Raw genomic sequence first — 10,615 nt, 5'->3', positions numbered from 1 at the left:
TGATAGTTAATTGAATTTGTAAAAAGGCGCCCTGAAAGCAGAGAGCCGTAATGGGAGGTAAAAACAATGAATTCAATAAAACTGTCTACAGTGGTAATCAGAATTAATACTTGGCAAATATTACGGAAAATAATTATCTTAAGTATGATTGAACAAAATTGTAATATTTTATGTTCACAACGGAAACGGTTACAGCCACACAATGACACGGGCATTGTAAGGCTTTAGCTGAAGAAAAAATTGACTTTTAACGGGGTCTCATTTCCTGGTATAGTTGAAGCACTAATTGATGTGTTATTATACATTGGAAACATAAGCATTTATGATATTTCCGTTATTTGTAGAAGGCAACCATATCACATTTATATATCTAGCCACCAAGCAGTTATATATTTAAAAATAAACAATCAATTTCAAGATTGTGTTACTCTTATGGGAAACATTATACGGTGTCTATATTTTACAACTTATTCTTTTTGTATGAGCTTGTTCAAATAAAGAGGATTTTAATAAAATCTTCCTAAAATATTTGATACATCAACCCGACGGAAGGCTTTCACTAAATTGTACTAAGATTGTCAGAACTTTTAAATAAAAATAACTCAAACTTTAAAACAGTACTATAGGGATGTGGTTGATAAAATTCAGAGTTTGTTTTGATAAAATATGTAAAATATGTACAAAAAGCTTTATCAAAAGAGTATTCAATGTGAAAATCGTTCAGCATAGAGCCCGTTAGTTGATTGGACTCCTCTGCAGTTAGTCGCCACGCTTTCTTACTTGATGATGCGATGACCGATAAAGTGTAATACTTCTAGATGCTTTTCTCCTAAATCCTAAAATCCGATGGAGTGAGTGATATTTAGTGTCGCGGCTTTATTAATAGTGCACTTAAAAGTTACGCTCTTGGTGCTCTGACTTCAGGCAAGTGATTAAGAACATTGGCGTAATTATGCTTTAAATTGATCATTTGCGAAATGGGTTGAAAAACAATGTAATAAACTTCAAAATTATATTGAATCATTATTTAGTTTTTATCATATTTAGATATCAAAATCTTTATAACAAGAATAAGCAGTTATGCAAAATCAATTAAAGTCTTTCTTAGTTTTTTATTGTGTACCTTTTCCATATACATTACTGAGAGACATAAAAAATATATTGAAAACAAAATACTTAAAAAATTAGTTTTGAGAAAACATAGATATTTTTTTCATTTCTTTATTGTTGCTTTAAGCTACCACTTTTAATGTCTTATCATTTAAAGTAGGTACATGTTTTACGTACAACAAATTGAGTGGGACATTCACTTTCATTTCATATTTCATTTTAATGTATTTAACCCAAGTTTAGATAAATGCATAAGAGATGAATCCTTACCCCCAGTACTACTGGTAACTCCACTGGTAAAATACTCTAAAAACAACAGACATGTGTTCATGGAAAATGAGTTTCAATCTGCTTGTTTTAAATAACCTTCTATGTATTCTGTCACATCATCTATATTTGTTGATCCCTGCACGGGTAATCCTTGTGTTAGAGGAATCTGCTTTTCTCATGTGTCCCATTTTTCCTGCTTAAATGTCCGAAGGGATTTTTGAGAGAACTTGTGATACTACCAAACAGTAATGTTTCCTTCGAATTAATTGTTATCATATTTACATTACTGTTTTATTTGTGTTCTAGTTTCTCCAAACGGGAAGATGATCTGGCGCTCAGTGTGAAGAGAACAATTTATTTGTTCGGCCTACCTCTTCATTAACATGAAGAATATTAGTTAATCAATGACCCATGTTACATTTGAATTTGTGTTTATTGTTGTTAAGGATATTAAAAATGTAATTTGACATGAACATAATACAACTATTTTTACATAAATTTCCACTTAAATATTACCTATTATGGACGATATTAATTTTGTATCAATCTGGTTTCGCCTTCAGTACAGCACGCACTTGATGGACCGAAAGAAACATATTTGAAAGTACCTGTCGGTAGTGAACTAACGTTGAACTGCAGCATGTCTGGGCTGCATCCGCCTACACTGTACTGGTCAAAATTAAATGGTTGCGGGTTTGAATATGAAAATATCAAAGGTTTGAGGATTTATGTAATATCTTAAGCACTTGCAGGAACTCTAGAAGCTTTACTGAAAAAAAAATTGAAGAAGTGTTCTGCAACTATGTATCTGATAAATTGAAATAATTTTTAACGCTCTCTTTCTATTATTTAGAACTGCCACCTACGTTTAGACTTTTATAGTTGCTAACCACTGTTAAAATTGATCTAATTTACGTTTTAGTATCTTAAAGATTTTAAACATGAAGCATTCTATATAACTTCACTGAATGTTTCTATGTATGTATATCTAGCGTCAGTTTACCGCCAACCACATGCAGCAATAGGGGACTCTGGAACTTACATATGCACTGGTTCAGACGGGTCTGGTCCTAATATTACCAGATATTTCCATGTGAACATTACAGGTAAGTCTTTGAGACAGAGATTGAAATTTAGTCTTACAATGTAATTATCTGTAACAGAATGATTTATGTACTATTTAATTTTCTTTAAGTGAAGACCGTTCTATTCTCTTTATATCTTCGAGGTATATAAAAATAACGTCCTTTGAATGCACATCTATTTACAATTACATAAGTTGCTATAAGTAAACGGTTATAGGAGTATTAGTTTTAAAAGATTTTAGTTGTCATATTACAAATATATATATCATAATGAAATTATATTCAGAAGTATCTGTACAAAGATAGAAATTTTATATTATAACATTGATACAGACTGTCAAGATGACTTCGACAGATTGCAGCTTGATTGCGTCCTAAAATTAGGCATCCAAAATGAATAAAGTTAAAATAAACATACTTTCTTTCATCTTGAGCATTTGGAGCTAATGCTAGGTCTTGTTTTTTCCATTTAATCTGCATTAAGTTTTCCTTGAATTCCTGTTTTATTGTGCAAGATCCTGACACATCAATACAAAATTGCCCAAGTCTGGTACTTGAAACATTTTGAATTTTCAATTCGTCCGGGAAAATGTAAACTTTATGTCAAAATATCAAGAATACGATTCGTTTAGCGTTTATCATAGAAAGATTTTTGTTTTATGCGTAACAGGAAAAATAGTAATAATTCACAGATAAGTAAAGCCAACATTTGAATTTAAATAAATAGTTCTGTGAAATAAATCAAGATATTTGGAAAATTTGAAAAGTTCTTTTACCGTTCTAACGTTGCATAATGTAAATGTAAGTATCCTATGTTTAAAGAAGCTTGTTACGGAAAAATCAAACAGTAGAAGGCGGATCCTTTTTAGTATACGTATTATTGCGAGTTCATTTATTAAATAATGCAAGTGAAATATAATAAGATAAGAGCTAATTAAGTTTGTAAAAAAGCAGTGAAGCTTTTGTTAAAACAAAAGAAATGGAACCTGATATTATGATATCGAACTTATACAGAAATTTCGAATTTGTTTTTGCGAACAATGTTCTGTAAGACTTCGTCTTCCTTGTTATTAAGATTGTTTATACCTTTTTCTGCTTTTAAATATGATAATGATTGAAAACATGTGCATAGACATCCTATAAATTAGTGAAACATAACTAAAACGCTTAAACTGATCATTTTACAGTACAGGGAAAGTACATATATATAGAATCGTCATCACCAAGAAAATACGGGGAACATGCCAGTATTTCATCGCATGTCCTACCGGCGAACAGGACGATGTGTTTCGAGTTTTGGTATTATATGTTTGGAGATGGATCTGGACAATTGTTCGTATTTATACAGGTAAACATATGACAACTAAATCCTTTATCTATGTAAATATATTGAATCTTAAACTGCCGCTAAGAAGTCCAGAATTTCTAGTTGGTAGTTTGGACGCACCTAACTTTCCATTGACAAAATGTCGTAGTGTTTCTTTTGAATATGTAAAACAATACTTTAAGCATAAAACGCAATCAACCAATGAAAAGCCGAGTCCTTAGATGAGAGGTAATGAAATGAGCTCCATCCTTGCGTTCCCTAGTACCGGATTAAGCAGAATTCTGTTCTACACTTACTTATAATAAATACTTTCAATGCATATTTCAGCAGCAGGCTTGGTTTATGACAGGTAATGAAATGTGCACCTTTTATAAATATGGCAAGTTACAGTGCTTCTTCGATTTGCAGTCACTTAAACATATAGATAATACATTTTTACATCGGAATGTCAGAATCATCTGTGGTGGTACAATGAACTACGTGTCTGTTTAAATTTTGTGAAATATGATCACAGTTCCATAAAGACAGTCGAATCTCACATATAATTGTATTGATGCAGAAAGTTCAGTCCATCTTTAAACTAAAATAGTTGCTGATCATAAAACCCTTATTTATACCTAAATGAAAAAGTAACTAGACTGTACCGGGTTGTAACGTGAATTATACCGTGTTTGCTACCGCTAATGTTGTTACCTAAAAGACATTGTCTGATTAAATTTCATTCGTATCCATATCTTTAAACCAAGATTTTGAGGATATACATTTTAACTTTGTATTTCTAATTAACCCTTACCAAGAATTTGAGGATATACATTTCAACTTTGTATTTAAAACAAACCCTAACCCTTACCCTGATGCAGGATACGTGTACGAAAATGGAAACACAGTTGCTTAAGGAGGCAGGGGACAAGGGGCAAAAATGGAATAAAGCTTCTGTTACAATAGCCAGAGATTCTGTTCCAAATGACTACAGAATCGTCCTCATGGCCGACGTCGGAGCAACATATCATGGAGATACGGCAGTAGACGATTTATTCATACATGATGGACCATGCCAAGGTATGGTATAGGTTGGGGTCGTAGAGAGCTTTATCACAGAATAGTAAGTTGCGCATGTTTCAATCCCATGCAAAGAGTACTAAATTGACAAAAGGGGGTTTAGTATTCGGAATGTTTGAAGAATTCATTAAATTTGAATGCTGCGTTTGTGTGTTTCTGATTATATTTCTTTTATCTAATAAATCTTTGAATATTGATTATCTACGACGTCGTATTTGATACATTTTAATTAAATGAGAAACTCAGGTTTTCATTATTCAATGAATGATTTTTATGCACTAAATATTCGAACCTATTCCTCTTCGATTTCTGTCGTCTGTTCGTTATTTTCAGTGGAAAAATTATTTCAAACATCTATCTGTTTATTTCAATTTAATATACTAGCTAGCATGTGTTCGTCATAATTTAGGAGATTTTGGAACTGTAGATAAAGTTTGGGTTTATAAAAAATAATTGGAATAGGAAGAAATAGGAAGAAATGTTTTCTAATTTTAACGTTTGCTGCCGAGTGAATAAAATCTGAAATATATCGATTTTACAGGGAGCAACGGAGCACCCATAGTCGGTAGGTTTATTTGAAGACTCTCCATTATTTAATCGTAATTTCTTTTAATTTTCAATTTGTGTATTAAATAATAATATTATTCTTATCGTATATTATATAAGTAAATATGTTATCTTATATATTAATTAGAGAAATTCGGATTTTGATAAATAACCATTGCTACAATTTATTTAACTCATTAATGGTAAAATGGTTTCATTACAGGTTAGAGACGACTAGGGCGAATATTTTACTTCATCATATTAATCAAGAGTGTCAATTGTATAGTTGTTACAAAATTTTTTGTCTTTTGTTCTGTGGTATTGTATGTATTGCAATTCAATAAAATGCACTTAGAAACACATACTGTATAATTTGTTACTTTTCGGCGAGTAATATAATATAATTATTATATATTATGTTTTTTGGCAATAGATTGAATGCAGTACAAAGCAGTAATAAGATATAACTGTATAGTGCTGCGAAAAGTGTTATTTTTTCTTTTCATTGAAGACGTGAATTCCTGTAATCAAAGAAGTAATATAATTTCTTGTCATAAAAGATGAAACGTTTTTACTTGTTGAAAAGATGTAACAAAAGTTTTGTCACAAAAGATGTAACATAATTTGTTTTTATAAAGGACGTAATAAAATATCTTGTCATAAAGGTCATCATGTAACATGTAGAATAGTCTGTGGTTTGTTTTTCTTGCTTGATTTTATTTAAGAAAAATATGTGCTGTTTGTTAATAAAGAGCTTGTAAAATATGTTGTTTGGTTTTTATTTTGAATAGAGCGCTCAATAGTAAATGTTAGGGTCACCCACCAACATAGCTCAAAAGGGATATCGCAGTCCAATTGATCGTACATTAGATCCCTTAGCATGGCATATATTCTCCGTAACGTAACTTATTCATGTAAGGTTGACAGTTAATAGCAGAGAATCTGTAAGTACTGATTGAAATACCATTTACGGCATTCATTTGCCTTTACCTTTTTCTCATCTGGGCTAAGAAAAATATTATATGTGAATGACATCTACATCTCAAACGAGTAATAAACCACTTGGTGCTTATAAAAAGATCTTTATATAGGTATGAACCCTATTTTTGCTTTTAGCACAGCTGTATTAACACTTACCTTGCTTAACTTCTATAATGAACTTGGAGAGTAATATCAATAGTTCAAAGGATGTAAGAAACGGATATGAAGGCTGATTATGATATACACTAATCACATAGGCAAACTGAGTTGTGTTCAGCATAAAAAGGGTTAAGCCCGTTTTCATAACCTGCAATGACCAATGCAGATGCAGCGTGACTATGTTGGCAAATCTAAACTGCTTTTTAATGCATATGGGTTGCATTTTTTGCTTCCAAAGGATCATGTACAGATTTTATCAACTATCACAACCGCAGTCTTTAAGTGCAGAGTGGCGGCTGTAAAATGTCTCGCTTTGATTTAGTGTTGTTATATTTTATTTTCTGGTCCTTTGGGATAATAGAGTACATTCAATTGATGTGTAATGGAGTTCCGCTTAAGCCGGTGATAAGAGTTCGTGAAAGGTGTTGCATTTTTCATTACCTTTCATGATGTGACTCAGTCAAACCAAGTCTGCTATCATTCTGCATGCTTGCATTATTTGCTCCCAAAGGATCTTTTTAAAAAAATTATTAGCTAAACTGAAGATTTAAGCAACATTGCTTATCGGATGAAAGGGTCAAATGTTGTACTCTGTGTCTAGTACAATTCCGTCTGATATGCTACAGCGTTCAGCTCAAGCTTACAGCTTTAAAGGTATGTGTTGGTCAGTGTATTTAACAATAATGTTGAGATGTGTAAAAAATGTATGAAGTATGTCAAATACAGTCGAACCTCGTAAACTCGAACTCAGCGGGACCAACAAAATGTGATCGAGTGATCGGTTGTTCGAGCCATCGAAGAAAACTCATTATACAGTGATTTTTCCGGGATCTGACAATAAGTTCGAGAGAAGGTTGGTGTTCGAATTATCCGAGTTCAAGTTATAAAAATTGACTGTAAACATAATACTTTTCTTGAATCTACAGAATCATATAACTAGTACATACTGCATATTATATTTACAGATATAGTTTTCAGGCGCAATCGATTAAAGACTACCAGGAAGAGAAGGGTTTCTATTGACAGTCTTTTCTCTTCTATGTATTAAAATACAGCCAATTTTATGTACCAATATTTTCAACTTGTTTTTGTTCGTTTCATATTTTATGATACATTTATTGTCTTGTTTTTTTTGTTGATGTTTCTTCTCTCAGCTATAGCCCCCTTGTATTTACACCCACTCTCTTTCCACTGAGCAAGGTTAGGTGCCCACCATGTTTTAGCTATCTGCCGTCTCTGTAACCAGATTGTCAATTGGTCCGAATGGTCTGACCCTACAGAAAGAAGTAAATCAAATTAAATCTACGTCTTTTGTAGGTTGATAATAGAGAGGTGTCGTTGATTATTGAAAACTTTGTGGATAAAACGAAATAGATTGATACTGGTTATTAATCAAGGTTGTCTTTGTCACAGTAACTCCGAGAGCCAGCTGCTGTTATATATGTGGACGCTTACGTAGTGCAGTCGGAAATTATAGTCTAACAACATCTCGGTGCATAGATGCTGAAAGGGCTCTAGTAAAAGTATGTTTTTGTTTCTTTTTTTCAGTACTTTTGAATTATTACGAGCTGTTTTAGATAACTTGAGTTTTGTGGTTCCTAGAACTATTGCAGGTATAACCGGAGGCCAAAATCTACTATAGCCTTTGGACAAATTACGCAGACCACTTGACATATGTATGTAGAGAAAGAGCCTAGGATTTTTAAAGAAAGAATCACAACACACAAAAAATTAAATCAAATAACCAAAACCTATTTTCCTGCTCTAGACATAGCTGCAATAGTACAATTTATAATTTAATACATGTGCATATGTAAAAGGATCGTCTTACATATTTTATTTGTACTGAACGGTGAGATACTCCCCGAAATTGAATAAAAACAACGCGAAATTCATATTTCAAAGAATATATTGCCAAGCAAATCTGTTTTATTCTCTTTTCTGCAATTATACATTTTACCGGTAGATGCAATACAAAAGAAAACCGATATGATCGTTTTGTTGATAGTGAAGTAAAGACAGCTTGTCCTAAATATCAGGAACCTACAGTTTAAGGGTGAGCACATAAAGGCACCGCAGACATTTTGAAAAGATTCATGTAATTACTACGCAAGTTCCTTTTGATGTTCAGTACGGGATATATAATGTCAAAAGCTAGTTTTGGGAAATTAGAAGAGATAAGAAAAGCGGAACCCCATAAAGACATTTAGCATAACACACCGTCACACATTATCTACAGTTACAAAAAGTGGGGGCCTCCGTGGGCGAGTGGTTAAGGTCGCTGACTTCAAATCAACTTGCCCCTCATCGATGTGGGTTCGAGCCTCACTCGGGGCGTTGAATTTTTCATGTGAGGAAGCCATCCAGGTGGCTTACGGAAAGTCGGTGGTTCTACCCAGGTGCCCGCTCGTGATGAAATAATGCACGGAGGGGCACCTGGGGTCTTTCTCCACCATTAAAGCTGGAAGTCGCCATATGACCTATCATGTGTCGGTGCGACGTTAAATCCAACAAAAAAGTTACACAAAGTAACTTTAAAATAGGTGCCACTAGCCTGGGAATGCATGTGTCTTAACAGAAATTTAGAAATGATATTAATTTTGCAATTGGCAGCTGTGTTTCCCAGTGTTATTCTGCATAGATTGTATGTTTATACTAGAGGTTATTTATTTGAACAAAAGAAATTCAAAATACAAAGAATGCTGCATAAACAAAACATTTTAGCACACATGATATCTTCTTCCAAGATATGAGGAAACAAAAGAAAACCGCTACAATTGACACATTTGATACGAATATTAAAAAATACTGTGCCTGCTACATTTTAACAAAATTATGATGTTCCGTAAGATCTTTTAAGTTATAAAATGAACGTAAACTTAAGCATAATTGAATTAAGCTTTTTGAACGAGAAAAGGGAGGGTGTAGCAGACGATATATCTAACTCTGTTTACAGATATTAATCAGAGACACTTCCTTTTTAAAGTTCTTCATCATTTGGGATGTTTTCTCCGCCTTTTTTACATTTCATTTTACTTCTTCTGGCAGATAGGTTAAGATCCCTGACTTTGAATTACTTGCATCTCACCGTTTTAAGTCTAAGCCTCTCTCAGGGTGTTTAATTCGTCATGTGGGGAAGCCATCCAGCTGGCTTACGGAAGTTCTACCCAGGCATTGGCTCAAAATGGCATAAAGAACGAAGGGGCACATGTGGTATTCCTCCATCATTTCAGCTTGAAAGTCCATATGAACAATAGCTGTGTCGGTGCGACATTAAACTCAACAAAACCAAAAACTTAAATGCCGTATTTACATTTAATTTATTTTCGAGAAGTACTAGAACAAAACAGTTTCCTCAAATGGTTCTGACATTGTTGGATCCGATTAGACAACACCAATACGCACGAGTTCGAGCCTTTGGATGGCTACAAAAGATAAGCTAATGTATTTTAATATAAATGATGTTTCTATAGCTCCAATTGTGCTTTTTCCAGTTTTAGCAAGATACACTTTATATGACTGTTTGAAGAAACAGCTTGCTGTGGTATTTTGATATAAGCTACTACTCGGATATATAGTCTGTCAGAAAAAGATGCACAGGCATACATTTGGAGAATTATCAGACATCTTACTCATTTTGACATATGTTTTGAGATAATATCTGGTTTCTATTTTAAAATGTATATATAGAAATTCTTAAATGTGTAAGTCGTCTGTACGGTTATTAGCAACCTGATTATGTTTCAGTACAGGTAAATTGAAAAAATAGCATATTTTTATTAACTGTATGGCGGCCATTAATCATTATTGCACTTTGGATATGGTGCTAAGACAGAAAGAAGTGAAGTGTTGTCAAAACAATATCAACATGGTTGAAAATTTTCTAAATAGAACTTTATGGATAAAAATTTTTAAAAAGTGGTATTTGGTGCGCTTAAGCAAAGTTTCTGTACACCATTAAGTCTTTGACAAGCAACATACGAATCCATAACAGTATTGTGGAAAATAGCTATAGCACAAAGAGCTAAGACGGAAGAAAAATATCACAACCTTTAGCCAGCTGGTGGCAAGTGATTCT

General features: G+C 33.0%; 1 protein-coding gene across 1 annotated transcript; it reads left to right on the top strand.

Moving 5' to 3' along the window:
- The first annotated feature begins 3,654 nt into the window (after positions 1-3,654).
- On the top strand, positions 3,655-6,156 carry LOC128556143 (MAM and LDL-receptor class A domain-containing protein 1-like). Its single transcript, XM_053540107.1, has 4 exons — positions 3,655-3,813; positions 4,653-4,851; positions 5,393-5,416; positions 5,621-6,156. Exons 1-4 carry the CDS (start codon positions 3,748-3,750, stop codon positions 5,623-5,625), a joined length of 294 nt encoding a protein of 97 aa, XP_053396082.1. The 5' UTR covers positions 3,655-3,747; the 3' UTR covers positions 5,626-6,156.
- The last annotated feature ends 4,459 nt before the right edge of the window (positions 6,157-10,615 follow it).

The sequence above is a fragment of the Mercenaria mercenaria genome, chromosome 4, assembly GCF_021730395.1.
Source record: "Mercenaria mercenaria strain notata chromosome 4, MADL_Memer_1, whole genome shotgun sequence".
Lineage (NCBI taxonomy): Eukaryota > Metazoa > Mollusca > Bivalvia > Venerida > Veneridae > Mercenaria > Mercenaria mercenaria.
This window is presented reverse-complemented; position numbering and strand designations above follow the sequence as displayed.